At 36.3% G+C, this 17,623-nt stretch overlaps 2 protein-coding genes and 1 long non-coding RNA gene across 3 annotated transcripts in view; 1 reads left to right on the top strand and 2 right to left on the bottom strand.

The window, feature by feature from the left end:
* Nucleotides 1-17,623, top strand: part of LOC136800190 (uncharacterized) — an 88,110-nt gene that overhangs the window by 41,761 nt on the left and 28,726 nt on the right. The window contains exon 4 of the long non-coding RNA XR_010845680.1: nucleotides 8,241-8,281. This is a non-coding gene — a long non-coding RNA (uncharacterized lncRNA). The remainder of the gene's footprint in view (nucleotides 1-8,240; nucleotides 8,282-17,623) is intronic.
* LOC136800151 (uncharacterized) lies at nucleotides 2,226-5,275 on the bottom strand. The gene is made up of 5 exons (XM_067056764.1): nucleotides 5,166-5,275; nucleotides 4,568-4,735; nucleotides 3,962-4,090; nucleotides 2,940-3,269; nucleotides 2,226-2,478 (listed from the first exon to the last, which is right to left on the bottom strand). Exons 1-5 carry the CDS (start codon nucleotides 5,231-5,233, stop codon nucleotides 2,334-2,336), a joined length of 840 nt encoding a protein of 279 aa, XP_066912865.1. The 5' UTR covers nucleotides 5,234-5,275; the 3' UTR covers nucleotides 2,226-2,333.
* On the bottom strand, nucleotides 9,105-12,138 carry LOC136800075 (uncharacterized). Its single transcript, XM_067056684.1, has 5 exons — nucleotides 12,086-12,138; nucleotides 11,555-11,772; nucleotides 10,408-10,668; nucleotides 9,765-9,995; nucleotides 9,105-9,285 (listed from the first exon to the last, which is right to left on the bottom strand). Exons 1-5 carry the CDS (start codon nucleotides 12,092-12,094, stop codon nucleotides 9,105-9,107), a joined length of 900 nt encoding a protein of 299 aa, XP_066912785.1. The 5' UTR covers nucleotides 12,095-12,138.

Below are 17,623 nucleotides of genomic sequence, written 5' to 3'. Positions count from 1 at the left end.
GTACCTTGCTGAAACTTCATTTATGAACTGATATAATTGGCAAACAGTAGTGAAGTCTTCTAAATCTCGGAAAAATTTAGCATCACTAGCGATTTTTAGAAGTTTCCTACGAAGCAAACAATTGTTATATGCTGTCATAAGCAAAAAAATGTTTTTCCTTCCTCTGACCAATATTGCTCCACATCCGTGTCAATCCAATGTGAAAAAGTTTGTGAATTAAAACTGATGAGTAAGCAAACGATATCATTTTTATTTAAATACCAAACCTTTAAAATACCGAAGCATTTTTAAGCAATTTATCGTCACTGACAGTATTTCAAATACCGTAATACCCGTACGCACCGTCACCGAAAACCTTGAACCCCTGTCATTGGCTAATTGAAAGTCAAATCCAATATACCTCTTCGACGGTAAGTCGCGCGGTCAGGAGCGTGTCACTTTATTATTTAATTTATCACCCTAAACTCGATTTAATCCTTTTTTTATGCTTTTTTCTATTGTCTTTAGGTGCAAAAGAAAACTGGGACGGTTTTAGGGTATTAAAACGGACAAGAATATGCCGGCGCGGCAATTGGCGGCTACGGTGGAAAATGTGTATATATGAAAATTATTGGGCTAAGAGAAAGGAAATTTGACCCGGCCATTTAATTTCCAATTTAGATAAAATCATATAGTGTATTAAATCATGTAAATCATATAGTGTAGCATACTGTGGAACTTAGTGCAAGGAAGATCTGGATGTCTAATTATCAATCTTGACGGTTTGATGATGTTATAATTCCAAAATGCTTCCCCTAATAAAAAAAGATACACGAAAGGGCTGGTGACAAGCAAGCAAAATTTTTTAGAAAGGGTCAGGTAAATCATTTTTAAACCTCATTTATACCCAAAAATAATTTTAGGACAAATTAAATAAGAAGAATTTGAGGCTCAAAGTGCCAAAGAATAAGAACAGTAGCCGAGCCTCGTCATAATCCACTTATTGAAAAAAGAGTGTCTACACATTTCTTTTTGTAGTTAACCATAATTGTAACAACATGATAAAACCTAAGAACAAACAAGTTGCACCTCAGATTTCAAAAGTTGTTAAGAATCTTAGGATCATTTCAAGCAGGTCGATCAAAATTTATCAGCGCTCCCAAAAACCAGCCTAGTTACCAATAACATTGACTCTTAAGATTCAAATTTACATTATTTACTCAATATTTTTTTAAAACCTCTTGATACCTAAAACCTGTCATAGTTTGGATGAGCATTACCTAAAGTTTGGTAAGCTTAAGATTTTAAGATAGTACATGGTTTAGCTGGTTTTTATGACACCATTGGCACAATGAGATCTAAAGCCTGTTCCATTATTTCTATGATCATAGAAATTTGGTATTTGTGCTACTCAAAACATTTTACCCGGGGGGGGTACTTAGGCAAAAATGGGTGCTGGGTATGTGCGTGCCTTAAGGGTAGGGTTTTTCACCCTCCCAAAGTCTCTCTAAGGGTTACCAAAACAACAAAAGTCAAAATCAGTCTCTCTAAGGGTCGGTTTTTTCACAAACTCGGGTCAAAGAAAAGTGAAAAGTCAAAAAAGTGAGAACATTTTTAAAAAAAGTGAGAAAATTTTTCAAAAATTAGAGAAATTTTTCGAAAATTGGAGAAATTCTTTTAAAAATTGAATTTCTTTGGCACATTATAGAAATTTTTTGTGAAAAGTCTCTCTAAGGGTTGGGTTTTTCTACACTGAGTCTCTCTAAGGGTCACCTTTTCACCAAAATTCAGTCTCTCTAAGGGTAAGGGTCCAGAGGTCTGGCACGCACATACCCGACACCCATCAATCCTAGTACCCCCCCGGGACATTTTATCATTAAAAAGGTTTCAGATTTAATAGTTAATAGCAAAACATTTTCTGCTAAGTTATAGAGGCCCCCAAGCGGTTTGCGTGATGACGTGATACGGACTTTTGTGCAGCGTGATTACGTGATTAGGAATTTTTTTTTGTCATTGTGTGATGAGAGGTCAAACTGTGATCGTGATTTGGAATTTTCTAAAGGGATGCGTGATAAGCCATTTTCTTTGCTGATTTTCGCCATCGTGATTGAAGACAAAAAATGCGTGATATCGTTATCAGAGTTACCGCTGAGGGGGCCTCTTATGAGCTAGTTATCAGGTAGAAGCTCAACTTCATTGTTTTTCTTGCGACATTGGAAATAAGAGTAAAATGGATTTTTAAGATATAGAAAATTTAAAGGTTAAAAAATTTATTCAAAAAATAAAACTAGATTTTTACATATCCTACAAAGAGTTAAAAAGAATACAAAGTAAATAAATGATCGTAAATTGATTCAAGGATTGCTAACAATGAGTATACATAAGCATACAATAGCAATCGAGCCTGGTACAAGCACAATGCCAGTGAAAACATTTATAAATGCCCACAATATATTTTGAAGCAAGGTTGGCTCGGGTGGCGGAGGTGGAGTATTGAACCTAAAAAGATGAAGAAATGAATATTGTCTTTAAACAGGCCCAGCTGAACAACCATTAAAGTCGGGAGGCCGAAGAATCTAAATGAGATAAACTTTGATAGGAATTCGAGAAAAAAAATTTCATTTACTCAAAAGTGGGGAGGCTGAAGTCTCTAATTTAAAACTTTCTGATTTTGACTTTGAAAGGTGAAAAAACCGACCCTTACCGTCCGCACATACCCATCATCCATTTTTGCCTAAGTACCCCCCCCCCCGGGTTTTCACTTCATTCAACGTTGAATTCTTTGCCACGGAAAGTCATGTGACATCTTTTTCAACCAATAAGATTTAATAATTTCGAGGGTAAAACACACTATGGTTTAACTCACTAAAAGATTATGTTTACTGAAAACACATAATTAATCTTTAGTAAGTGGAGACACTGGAATGAAGTCCTCAATAACAAATTTAGATAATGCTTACCCTAGAATATCAAAGATAGTATTGTACTTATAGTACAGAACAGTCAATAGAACCAAAGCAGCTGCAAATGTAAGATATTTTAGTGCCTTTCTCCAATAAATGCCCTTGTGGTGTTCATCTGTTACCTTTAGCTCACTCTCGTGAACATTCTTCATCATGTACGAAGATGCTCCTTTTTTGGCGCCCATTCCAATGTACACCATTATGGATTTGACACATAGATAAATGACCAATGAAGTTACAAACGCGAAAAGAACGTAATAACTAATTGTTTCCAAGAGGCTTGGTGGAGGTGGTGGAGGTGGTGCAAAAAGTGGAATAGAATTTATACTAAAAATCGAAAAATAGAATAAATATAACATTGTTTGTGACTAGCTTTTAAAATCGTTCGGAATAATGGATTTTTCATTCAGTGGATACTTAACTTCGTTACCTGCAATCAAGGTCGTAATATTCGAGAAAAGTCTTATAACCACAAATGATTTGGAAGCGCTCTAATTTTGGTTGGAAGCTAGGTAGAGTTTTAACTCTTGAGTTTTAATACTGGCTTTAAGACTTAAGACCTTAGGATCCAAAAGTTGAAGAATTGTCCGGTGAGGCTCACGATATAGCCTGGAAGTCTATGAACCCCTCCCGAATTGAAATATTCGATTACATTTTAACAAATAGCCTAAAAGCGACATTCTCGCCCGAACCTCAAATTTCGAAAAACAAGGAAATAACCAAAATTCTAAATTTGTTTTGACGCAGATTGTACGTATAATAAGTAATTAAAGGGGAGGGGGTTACTGCTGACCTTGGTGGCCAACAGAGATGTGTTGTTGCAGTTTGACTAAATGGACCGTGTCAAGAATAAATTTTTAGTTCAAATGAGACATTGTCACAAAGGTTCTACGAAAATAATGTGGACTCTGAGAGTCACCTTTTTTTCAAAACCCAACCGGAAAAATAGTAAAAGAAAGGACCTTGTCAGGTTGAAGGTTTTTTCACTGAATTAAAAAAATGGTTATCAGATCTCTTACCAGCCAGCTCTGTAGAAACAAAAAAGAATCGACGCCAAGGCAACATTTGTCAGAGCAATGATGATGTTACGGAGCTTTTGTTCCCTACTGGCTTTTTTAACAAGAACTGCTTCATGGTGTCGACTTTCTCTGGAAATTAAATAAGAATATAAAAAATCATGTAAGAACATTTTCTATAGATCCAACAATCAGAATACTTTACCTCACTACCTGGACCATATTCTAGTAAGGTTTCTTGAATAAAACAATGGGTGCCAAATTGAAATTTTCCCACCCTGCTCTTAGCAGTGTACAGTGTATCCGGGAAAGAGCAAAAAATGCTATTTAAAAGCCCTTTCCATGAAAGGTGACCTATGTAATAAGTACTTCTCTTTATGCAAAATATGCAAATCTCTATGAACATGCAGTCTGAATCGACCCAGCTGGCACACAACGTTGTTTCAACGTTAATCTAACGTTCACAACGTCCATATAACGTTAGATCAACGTTAAAACAACGTTGTGTGCCAGCTGGGGAAGACCTCGTATAGATATACCTCCTATATAAGAAAGTGTTTTTGCTAGAGGCTGAGCAGAAGCCTATTGAACATGGTTCTATATTCTTACCTTTTTCTGATAGGAGTTAAGTACGCTGCAAAAAAGAAAACAGCAAAGTATCCCCATAATTTGTTGAGATCATTCCAGATGTTCATCTCTGGTGTTTGTTTTCCCATAAAACTGGCAATAAAAGTGTAGACCTTTGATGATATGGTTGATTGTACAGGATACGGGCCCCTATAAAGAGACCAGTAATAAGTTAAATAAAATGCTTTGAAGTCCATGGTGTTCGAAATCACTGTTTTAAAATGTTACGAAGAGACGTCGTCATGCGGCGTCTTCCAGCGTCTTCAACTATTTTCAGAAAATTGAGCCTCCAAAAAATCAAAGTCGCTGTACGCTTTCTAGGCCTGTAGATTTTTAGAACGCCATGTGTGAGGTACATTTTTTTTAATCTAGGCGTTTTCAGCGGGGAAAAGAAAGTCTTGGTAAAAGGGCTTATTTTGTTTTGGTCAATATCAATATGATTAATGGGAATCCCTGAGATGTATACCGAGTTTATCGTTCTACATCTGCAATTTGAGCTTTACTAAGCTCATTTGACGTCAATCAATACTTCGATTATCAGCCTGAGAAAATTTAAAAGAAAAGACAAAAATCAACTTACAAATATGAATCCAGGGCACAACACAGAGCAAACACCATTGGAAAAAACCAGGATACCATACACACCATCAGAATGTCATAGTCGTTGGGTGGTTCTCGTTTGTTGATGATTGTCCCTCTTCTGAATAACGAAAAACACTACCTTACTTTTCTATTACATTTCATAACTAGGAGTTCAATTTTGATTATAAGCTTGCTTATTTAGAATACCTTAATCAGATTAAATTTCGCGGGGATTAAATTTTCCGGAATTTGTAAAGGCCTTATCCTCGAAATATTTTTGAACGAAACTCAAAAAATATCAAATAAACCACTTTTGAAATTTTCACTTAAATCAAAGAAGTGCTAAAAATGTCAACAGTAAGAAATAATTTTTTTGAAAAAGTTTGAAAAATACAGATTAAACACCCCCTTCTCATAAACCCACTGGGACCCTTTCCCAGTAGAAAAATCGGCCAAAATATCGTCCCTTGGTGTAAAATTTTCCCTCGAGTTTTGGCCCCACTGAAGAATATAATCAAATAAACCAATCCTTACTGCAAGATAATTTACTATTTCCCCCGTCCCCGATGAATTTTCTGACTTGAAAACAAATAAAGAATTGAAATCTTCAGGCATAAAAAATATGGGAATATCAATCCCTATCGAATTTTTCCTTTTTTTTATCCGCACTGCCTGAACAAATCTTACCGGGTCTGTGAGAAGGTGGTGTATTAAATATAAAAGACAGTGAACTTTAAACTTTCGAACTTTTACTTTGCTCTCTAAGAGTCTAGGATCTATGACTTACCTCAAAACTTGAATGTCATCTGTTTTTTTAATCACATCTGATGAAGCCTCGATAGCATCATCTCTGATCAAATGGCTTTGACTGGAGGTGATCAATTCATCAGAAACTGCTTTCACTTCCTCGGGAACCTCTTCGGAGGTACGACTTTGTAGTTGTTGTATAATGCTTTCGTCATTCTCATCATACAACATTGAATCATGATTTGTTTCCTCGCAATGAAAAAATAAATATAGAATAAATAAAAAAGTAATATTATCTCCATCGCTGAAAGATTCTCGAAGCGATACACGAATGTTGTCCTGATTCGAGCTGTGTTGCAACTGTAATTCACTGGTTTCAGCGTCGTTAATTGCTAAGTGTGATTCTGCATTTCTCCATGAAACAGTGTGTTGGGAGGCTACATAAGTTAGGAGTTGCTGTCGGCTCCCGTTCCCAATATTCAATGAATTATTAGGTGGTTGTAAATGGCTCGAATCAACCATTCTCATAATCGAATTACTTATACGCTCCATCGAAGGACTATTCCTTTGTAGTAAACTGGAACTGACCCTTTCCAAGTTACCGGCAAAGATGCTCCTCATTGAAGCAACGTTTGTTTCGTTCACTCCGAGAGTTAGACGTTGTGATCGTACCACAAGAACTATTTGACTTGAAGCCATTCCCAAGTGATCAGGAATTCTAAAAGATACATGAAATGGTTTTAGTTCGGTCAGTTTTTGAATTCTTTTACTTTACTACTATAAATATTTGACTTAACAATCCTGTTTGAACTTAAAATTTTGCTCAAAATTCGGAAATTTGAAAGCAATATTCGTGTAAAAGACCTTTACTTGACGTAAGCAAGGAATTAACAATTTGAAACGAGGACACACTATCAGATTCTTACTAAAATATTGATGTAAAAAAATAAATACCTTATCTCGATCCAGAAAACTATTTCCGTAGTACCTTTGTCTCGACTCCACTTTATTATATTCGTTCACTCAACCGATAAGACTGAACGAGGTTTAAGAAATAGATGAAAGAAAATTTCTAGAAAATACAAAACACTTTTTCAAATAAAATTTGAAATAATTGACGTCAAATAATTTAATAACTTTTATTCAGATCTGATGTCATGGAAGTTAATTAAATTAAGCCCTGTGCACAATATGCAACTATCCTACAAACTAAATACCATTTACCTCATAAGACCCCTGTCTCAACCCCCGGTGGAAATTGTGTGGGGATAAAACATTGCTATCGAAATCATAATGTGGATAGGAATTCTATTTTTCCAAGCTAAATTCCTGTTGGAATGGTTTTCAAGTGGAATTTTTTACATTGAATTTCAAAGGGGAATGTAAGAAAGTCAGTTTCCCGGTGGGGCTGAATGCTTTGTCTGAAGCTGTAGGGTCTTTTTCCCACTTTAGACGGAATTTTGGCCAAATCTTCCAGTGTCATCGGGTCTGTGACGCAGGAGTGTCTCATCATGAAGACGCCATTTTCACTAGTTTTTAAAGACATTGTTTCTGATGTTATATAATGCAGGCCGAATTTTGAATTTCCAGATTTTGACATTAATTAGGATCTTGGTAATCTCAATAAGACTATTTCTAATCTCTTGATGCTCCTAAATTTCAACTTCCTCTAACCCGATTTTGCTGTTCACCAGGCTCTACTCATTTATGCTCTAGAAAATTTTATCATGAAATATCACTCAAAATAGACCTTATCGGAGTTTTTGATTTTTCTAAAAGCGATGCATTGTTTGATTGTTTCGGGAGTATTACAATAGAAATCTCTTAGGAATTCCTGGAGGGAATTCTATTGTAATACTCCCGAAACAATCCCAGAATGCATCACTTTTTTAGAAAAATCTAAAACTCCGATAAAATCTATTGCGAGGATTCTTCGAACCTGTACTGGAAATGGCCAGAAACAATCACTACCGACATCGACTTTTTCTTACCTATATTCTCGTTAAGTCAAAATTTTGATTCGAAGCAAAAATTTACATTGGGGGAGAGAGGAAAATTTTTTCTTTAGAAATTTGGACCATATAAAATTAGAATTTTATCAGAATTAGAAATTAGAATCTTAGAACCTTAGAATTTCGACCTTTGCAAGAAAAAACTCTGACTCCCTGGACAAAGGTTGTAAGTTTAACATTGAGGGTAAGAAGTTTAAAAAATGTTGCTGTTTTTTAACGCGAGTCACTTCTGAAGCCTTCTCTGGCTATGAACTCTGCTATTTTAATAGTATTTTTTATTAACTGTATTTCAAAACCGTTCTTCTTATTTTCAGAACCATCAGACGACTCGGAACTCAAACGATGAAATCCGCTGGTAAGTCACTACGATTTTCGCTTTTGGTGATCTGACTCAAATAAAAGAAAGATTTTCGGTGCGATCAAATACAGCCGAATTTACACAACACTTAGATCTAATTACATTTGTTCGAATCCTTGAAAGTTCAAGTTTAGATATAGGTTTCCTTCAAGCAAATCAATATTCAGTTACCTGGAGTGCGTGCAGAAAAATGAGGCAATTCATATATAACAACTAAACTATTTTCAACTAAGAATTTATTCAGTAAGAGCACACACGACGTCAGAACAAAGTGTATAATACGTCAATATATAAAAGGCCATAAATTGCTTCATTGATATTCAAACAATGCATACAGTGGATGAGCCAATTGGAGCCCACAAACTGCGCATGCGTTCTTTTAAACCGTAAGTGGTTAAATAGCGTATAGAACTAAGGGGAATGAATCGCTAGGGGTGGTACAGTAAATTTCGGTCGGGTTTGTCGATGGCAAAATACGTCGTTCTTTATTGTCGTTTTTTCGTTTTTGTCGTTTTTTTGTCGTTTTTTGTCGTTTTTATTCGTTTCTCGTTTTTTCTTCGTTCTTCCATAGTCTCTTTATGGCACTTCCACTCCCTCAATGCTCTGTATCGGTCGGGTGTCAAGGCAGCTTTGCAATATATCAAGGACTGTGAATGACGAACTTTTCTAAGTATTTGACGGATATTCTTATTTCTTATTTTCAATCCCTCGGTTCCTTCTCCATCGTTCAAAATCGCCCAAATTTGGAAATAGCAAAATTAGGGTATGAATAAAATGGGTACGCAAATTTAAAATTCAAAATTATATTACTATAAAACTATTAAAATAAGAAAGTGTAAATTATAAGCGCTAAACTAAAAAATGAGACAACCACAATTCCAATAACAAAACTAATATAGAAGTTGACGAGATCTGTCAACCATTCTTTGATATCCTCTTCAAGGGTTGTTTGAGGTGAAGTAACATCAATTGAGGTAGTAGCCTCACCATCACCATTGGACCTGAAAATTTTAAGAAGATATTTACTTTAAGCGTCGATATCAGTATCCCGGCCAAATTTATGCCAGTTAGGAAAAAAGTTTACATTTAACGCAAATATAGACAAGGGTACAAGAATAAGTTCAAATACATTGGGTTTCGAATGGCTGTTTCATCGATTCCCTTCACATTTGCACGAAAAAAATATCAAGTAGACAAACGCTCTGATAGGGTGGGGGTTAATCTAAAGAATCCTGCATTTGCTAAAAGTAGACAACAAGAACGATAAAAAGAGGTAGGTTTAGGTATAAAGCTTCCTTATGCTTAGCCCTAATTTAAACAGCCGCCTTTTTCTACCTTGCATCCATTAACTATTATCATTCGATCTTCCAATGAAGGAAAGTGTTGGCAGTTTCAAGTTTGTTGCCTGAAGAAGTCGCATCGTCGTCGAAAATGACTGGTAAAAATGACTGTTTTTTAATATAAAAACGGGTTTACTTACTTATCCTCTTTATTTGAAGGGCATCCTAAAATGGTATTGACTCCAATAGCAAAGAAAGTTGCAAATGTTGTTAATATCGCAGTACTTGTAAAAATTGCGACGCAATAAACTGTAAATACGATAACTACAGGAATAAGAATGTAGGGCATGATGGGTGTAATTTGTTCCATCAAACTCGGTGTTGGCGGGGGTGGTGGCGGTTTTGACAAAATTAGCGATTGTGAAGTCAATCTAAAATATAAAAAATTAATGTTATATATTGATATTATCATATACAAACAGTATGATGAGCCTATAGCCAGCCGAAATAATTTATCCATGCTTCAGTATGATTACTTTTGGAGATATATAGCTACGGTAGACGATGCTATCGTCCGTTAATGGGATAGTAGTAACGCGGAAAAAAACATATGCGCAGAGTTTACAGCCATCACGGCGGTATTCGGGAAAAAACAGTGGCGGGAAAGATTGGAACAAACTTAACACTACAAACACTTCCGCCACTGCTTACTCCACCCAGGGCTATAGTTGAAGCTTTCTAATTCGACTTTCAAGGGGAATCGGGTTTTCATCCAATAAGGAAGCTCATCGAATAGTAAGCATCATATACGAGTGTTTCTTGTTGACGGTGATCTCTACTTACCCGTTTATCTTGTAGTAATAAAATGCAACAGACACCATGCAAACATGAACCAATACAATCAAAGAGTTTCGAATTCTACGAGCATAAAATAGTTTTGGTGAAACAATGTAACATCGAGAAAAGTACAAGGTAATTACGCCCCATAACTTGTACATATCGTTCCATACTTCAATTTTCGGAATGTGTTTTACTTTTCCAAACACAAAGTTATACAAGTCTTCAAAAATAGTTGTGTTGACCGACTCTTCTACGATTGGGAACCTGAAAATGATAGAGCAGAATTTCATTCATGAGAGTAAAGGTAATTTCACCCGGGGCAGGGGGGCACTCCTGGTAAGTGACCTACCAGACGTGCGGCGCTTTAAGGGTTGATTTGCGAGCAATTTGGAAAGTGCACTGTAAGGGTTGATTTGCGAGCAATTTGGAAAAAGTGCACTGTAAGGGTGTAAAATTTGAGAAAATACCAAATTTTGAGGTAGAATTTGACAAATTTCAAAAATTTTGCTCTGAAAAGGGCAAAAAATTTCGAAAAATTGCACTATAAGGAAAATCGATTTTCAGCCAAATCTTTCCTGCACTGTAAGGGTCGAACGTACGGTAGCTTTCAAAATGGAGTGCCCCCCCCCGGGTAATTTCACAATCGCCTATGCGTACAGCTCAAAACAATATTTTTAACTCTCTATTTTCTGACATGTTCCTCGATTTTTCACTCCCTGTACACTGTACACACAGTACATTATTTGTGTTGATTTTTAGGCAAAAATGAAAATCTTTCATGTTTTTGCACCTTGTAAACGCAATAAAACCCTAATTAGATAAAAACATAGTTCTTAAGGTTTAAGATTTGATGTGATGGGGCTATGCTCACCCTGCCCAACCCCCCGCAATACGGGACAAGCTGGAGTTTTTACAAGCTCTTTCTTGATTTGGTTGGTCGTTAGCCTGTAATAAAACAATTTTGTTACTTTTTCTAAAGAACGCGTCATCTCTATTACTTTAAATGACCAATTAGTGAAGTATCTTATAAAAACTCCAGGACATCTCCGCAATACGTACCTTCGGGTAGTTCATCTAACATTGCCAAAGTGAACGACCAAAAAAGATGACTTAAAAATTACAAACGTTACAAAGGTATCATTCTACTTACATATATCCGTAAATCTCCATACAAATAAGATACGCCAAGATCCATAACAATGAACATCCACATGTTGCAAAGATAGACCAATCAGACGTAGGACTAACATCTCTTTCACCAACAAAAGAAGCGTCAATATCGTTTTCAATTTGAATACTATCTTTTGACACATTCTGTACGTTTAATTCGCTGGCCAATAAATTGACTGACTTTGGCAAAACTAAGTTCTAAAAGTTGGGAAAACAAAGTACTGTGTGATTTATAATGTTGAGCGTGCATTACATATTTACTCAGAACTAAATAAAAAGTCACATTTTTCATTTATTGACCTAGATTTAGTTTTGTCTGTATACAATAGTCCGGTTTATACTTAGCTGGCTCTTCAAACCCTATATTCCCGGATTTGAGTTTTCATTTCGTGAAAGCAATTGAAAAATAAGTTTTCAATCTAAATTTTACATGTTTCAAAATTGCGACTACTTTTATGTTTCTACCTGCTCTCAAAGCTTTGAAAACTCTTCAAATTATAAAAAGTTTTACCTGCTCCATTTTGTATAAAATTACTAGAAAAAGAATTCATCTGCGATTATCTTCCGTTTTGAAGATTGTGAATTTAGAATTGACGTCAAATATTTTATTCAAGAAAAAAAAGGCCTTGTAGTCTTTTAAAGGATACACGTGTATGTTTATTTTGCTTGTTACCAAGGGAATAAAAATTAACTTTGGTGAAAAGTTATCACTGAACCATATCACTTGAATGAATAATACTTCAAGGACTAATAAAAAATCAAACAGGATTTTAGTTCAAGTTACCTGGCAAAACCTTTTTACGGGCGGAAAGACGTTAAAAGCAAATGAAATTTTGCATGTATTCGGATTTAATTTTGGAGTATATTTAGGTGATTTTAGTTTCAGTATCGGCCGGAGGCAAAAAAGAGTAATTAGTTTGTGCGTGCCTTAAGGGCTCTGACCATAGTCAGAAAATATGTCAAGGGATTTAAAGATAAAACTATTGTTTTGGGTTCCCTGACACATAAAAAAATCTGTCTTTACAAGTTGTTTGGTAATTTATTTTGTCAAAACTAATTACGATTTTAATTACAACAAGAAACTTTCTTGATTAAGACGTTAAAAAAAAAACGTTATGAACTTTAAAAAGACGTTGATATAATGTTAAATTATACCCTCTTTAACAAAAAGTGCTAAGTTTCAATGGGTAATTGACCTTTTTGTTTTGAATTTTTTTCTAAATTGTCCGCAAAGAATTATTCTATTTGAAAATTTTCGGGAAATTTTTCTGAGTGGATGTATAAAAAATTACGACTTTTTTTCTACGAAAATTTGGAATGAAAAATTGGTCGAAAACCACGATTTTTGAAATTTTGTGGCAAAGAAGGTTTTACAAAAAATTTCCGAAAACTTATTTTTAGTTTGGTGAAGGTACACCATCTAACGCAAAATTTTTTCAAAAAATCTTTCCTTGCCGAAAATAAGGTCCTCAAAGCAATACTCTTCTTTGCAAAAGTATGGAACACCATAGCTGCCTTATGTGATAAAGAATTCGATCATGCAATAAACCATTCGATAAATCACCCGATTATCCGATTAATCATTCGATAAAATATTCGATGCGATAAATCATTCGATTATGCGATTAATGGCACGATGGGTTATTTTTTCTTATTTGGCACGCCCTCAAAGAGAGCAATTAATCGTTAATTGCATCTTGTAGAGAGCAATTATTCGTTAATCACACTCTCCAATGCCGCGCGCTAATTATTACAAAATTGATTTTAATGTTTTTTACTTGCATTTTTTTTTTTTTTTTTTTTTTTTTTTGATTTTCCGCGCTTTATTATGTCAAATTTTTCTTAAACTGGTATATACTATTACCGGAGCCAGTCCCGGCACGGGTCTTTTGTGTTACAAAAGTTAATTGTCTTTAAATAAATAAATAAAAATGAAAATATCAAAACCTCACTCACGGAAAGACGACAAGACTTCGTTCAGCTTTTGATCTTTCAGTGCTACTTGGTCTGGGGTAAATGTGCGACTCGCACGTTCACCTCTCAGACAAGCAACAACTGATCGGATCAAGATGAAGGAAATCTTGCGTCGAATCCCGGCGATCACGACACTCTTCATGCAATTTTGCTTCTCTGAGATTTTCTCAGAAAGTCTATTTAAAAATATCGAACATTCACGGGAAGTTCCGCCAGTAGCACCAAAAATCAATGGTGTGAAAGTCCCTCTCTCAATTTCCTGGATTCGTTGGTTATAAGCTCGTTTCTTCTGCTTCTCAAAGCTTGCTAATGTAGTTGAAACGGATTTTTCACGATAACTCGGAGCTAGAAGGTTTGAAACCTTAACATCAAAGAATGCTCTCTGAAACCGTGTCCAAAAACCGTTACCACTAACATCGGCCCTTGCCTCATTACCACAAATAGCTGATTTTTTAAAATCAGCACTATCAGTTCTTGTGAGTTCCAATAATGCGGGTTCAATTTTCACATCATGTGTAACTTCTTTCAACATCATCGCTAACGCATCACGGATGTTGTTGTGACGATGAATGACGTAACCACCGAGGTGACAAGAAAGTGCATGTTCGATGGAGAAGGATGCTTGACATGCACATTTGACCGGTAGTCTCCTCATCTGCCAACCGTACCGCATGAAAATCGCATCAAAGAATTCTTGCTTGTTCAATATGAAATTTTCTTCCCTCAAAGGAAGAGTCGTCAACCACGATGAAGCACCCGGACATTGAGCAATTTCCAGTGCTTTGCGCTCAATGGATGGTAAAGAAGGCTCAATTTCCCGAAGGGTTTCCTCATATTCCTTTAGTCGTTGGTTTTTTCTCGATTTGATTATCGAAATCGAGCTTGTATAATCAACGGGCTCTTCACATTGTTTTACGACACGATCTCGTAATTCGGCCGTCGCACTTAGGCTCGTTTCGTGTTGGAATTTCGCTTCTTCTATTACATTTATGATACCAAGTCCCCCGAATTTCGTCGGCAAAGCCATCAAACGACGTTCAGTATCATTGCATTGTCTTCCATCGCAGAAGGCGGGAATCAAGTGGAATCTGATGACGTTTTCGAGTGGCATCAGGTATTCGTCGAGGTCTTTGACCGTACGGAATATGTAGTTGAATTTTTGGCGATATCCAACTACGAATGAAACATACGCAGCTTGTGGTTGTGAACATGCTATCGTCGCCAAAAGAGTGAGCTCTTTGACCCATTCTGCAACTTTAGCTTCGATGTAATCCTTGCGGAAAGCTGCATTCCCGATCAGGGCGCCGAGATGTTTTCGTCCTTTGACAGTCACTTTGATAGAAGTTGTTGCGAAGACGCTTCTAGCATACTCTTCATATTCTGGTTTGACTATCAACCACGACTTGGAAGATTTCGGGTAATATCCGATATTTGGACCAACTTCAGATAGAACATCCCACCAAGCTTTCAGTGCATTAATCTTGCCAGCTCCTGTAAGATCATCTGCATATGCTACTTGTTTGATTCGAGCTGATTTCTTCTTGAGATAAGTTGTTAGTGGTAACAAACTTAGACCGTATAAAGCCATTGCAATGGGATCACCTTGTGTGGTACCTTCAGTGGATTTCAGCTCGACACCACCAATTACAAACAATCGAATTTCATGGCGATAGCAGTTTTCAACAAACAATGCTAAATGTGGACAAATTATCTTTATGTTCTGGATCATGACGGCACGATTAATGCTGTTGAACGCGTTGCTTGCATCCACCAGAAGAACAGCTTCAGTTTCAACGTCGTTGTAGATATCAGCCATTGCATGAACAGCAGTCTCGCAACCTCCGAGTTGTCCTGCACATAGTTGTAGGTTTCCAGCAGCATCTTGTATGTCTTTCTTTAAAATTGTTGTTATTGATTTCCCAACAATCCTTCTAAGTACTTCACCGATGCCAATGGGACGTACACCTGGATTCTTGTTGAGTGGTACAAGAGTGCACGAAAGAAAAGCCTCCATGTCACGGCCATTCTCTTTATCACATTTTTCGGTGCACATCGTGATGGCCATTTTGGCGATAGCTTTCGCCAGATCGTTTGAGCGGTCACCAAAACTTTTTGAAAGCAACAATCGATGCCACATGCTTGAGTCAAGTTGGGAGGGCCCCGATGACCCTTTTGTTTTAGCCGCCATCTTCTGAATCAGTTCTGCGTCAATCACATGAAATGTCAGGGGATGAACATCGACCACTGGACCTTCAAGAAGAAGATCGTCAAATTTGGGTTGTGCTTGTGGGTGCTTCTCTTGAAGTGTGTTGATGATCTGGTCATTGATCGGAACCAGACCAGTCGAGCTTTCATTTGACAAGAGTTTTAATGCAGCGTTGACTTTACCAAGGAACATCAGATCACTAAATCGTTTTTTGATCGTGGATATCTTCTTGGTGGTGGAGCTGAGAATTCGATTTTGGATAGCTCTGCTTTCTCTTGTCAGCTCGTCAAAATCACCCTGCTCCCAAAGATTCAGTCGTCGGTCCAAAAATTTGATGTGATCTTTGGATTTCGAAGACTTGGAAGGTTTTTGTAGCAAGAGACAGGGCATGATAAACAGAGCTTTGAGAGCGATGTTCGATAGAGTAGATTTGTTGTTCCATTCATTGATCAAGCGGGTGCATTCTTCTACAAAGCGCTTGCCGGCAGCACCACTGGGGAGGTTGAACAAATTTTTCTTCCATTTGGTTGTTTCGTTGTATGTTGCGCTGAGAATTTGTGATAGATCTTCGATTGTGTGTGGACCCCATAGTTGTGGTTCGTTGTTAAGTTCATTCATGTTGGATGGGTTGAGTTCCGCATCATGGGTAGCTTTTACATTCTCGTTTACGTCATTGTTGGTTGAGTTTTCTGACGTCACTTTTTCTGATGGTGAAATTGTCGTTGGCGCTGGAATGTCTTCTTGCTTTTTGACACATTTGTTTCTATGTCTCGTCCTTCCACCCTTGTTTTGAAATACTTTCCCACATACATCACATGAGTAGGTTTCTGAATGATTTTGTCTTGGTTGGGATAAGGGGAGGTTCTTGTTGTTTGGTGATACTTCTTGTTCCTGCAGTCGAGGTTTCGCTATTGCTTCGGAAAATAGCTGAAAGAATGATTTCGCTGCATTTTTTTGGCATCGAACGTTTTAATTGCATTCGAAATTTATTTTGTGAGAAAATGCTTTATCTAATGATTCATCGTAAAATCGAACGATTTATCGAATGATTTATCGCATCGAATGTGCTTATCGAATGATTTATTGCATAATCGAATGATTTATCGCATAGAATTATTTATTGAATGATTTATCGCATAATTGAATGATTTATCGCATCGAATGTGCTTATCGAATGATTTATTGCATAATCGAATGATTTATTGCATAATCGAATGATTTATTGCATAATCGAATGATTTATCGCATAATTGAATGATTTATCGCATCGAATTATTTATCGAATGATTAATCGCAAAATTGAATGATTTATCGAATGGTTTATATCGCATGAACGAATTGTTTATCACAAAAGGCAGCTATGGCGCTCCATACAAAAGTCTTCATTTTCTTTTTCATGAAATTTTTTCATTGCGATTTTTAAATTTTCAGTTTCAGTTTTGATTTCAACATGACATAGCTTTGTTAGTTACATCAGGCAGAAATCTATAGTCTATACATGGCTGGTCAGAGCCCTTAAATTACCTTTTACATACCTCGAATATCTCTGTGAAGCTTCCCTTTCAACTCACTGAAAGCGTCCTAAATTTATGAAAATTTAAGGATTCCTTTCTTAAAAAGATAACAATTACTAAATACTTGGACAAAAACATGGAAATAACAGCCCAACATCTTTGGGATAAAATCACTCTAAAAGGGTGTTTTTTGATTCTGAGTTACCGGTTTGGTACCCTGGGCCCAACACTATTTCTTCAATACCAAATGATAAACGACAAAGCCGTAAAAAGCAACCTACAGATTGAATTGTCAACAACTAATATTTGATTTTAATCAATTTAAGTTCTTATTTCTCTTCGATAATATTTATAT

The sequence above is a fragment of the Clytia hemisphaerica genome, unplaced genomic scaffold (genome assembly GCF_902728285.1).
Source record: "Clytia hemisphaerica strain Z4C2 unplaced genomic scaffold, Clytia hemisphaerica genome assembly, whole genome shotgun sequence".
Lineage (NCBI taxonomy): Eukaryota > Metazoa > Cnidaria > Hydrozoa > Leptothecata > Clytiidae > Clytia > Clytia hemisphaerica.
This window is presented reverse-complemented; position numbering and strand designations above follow the sequence as displayed.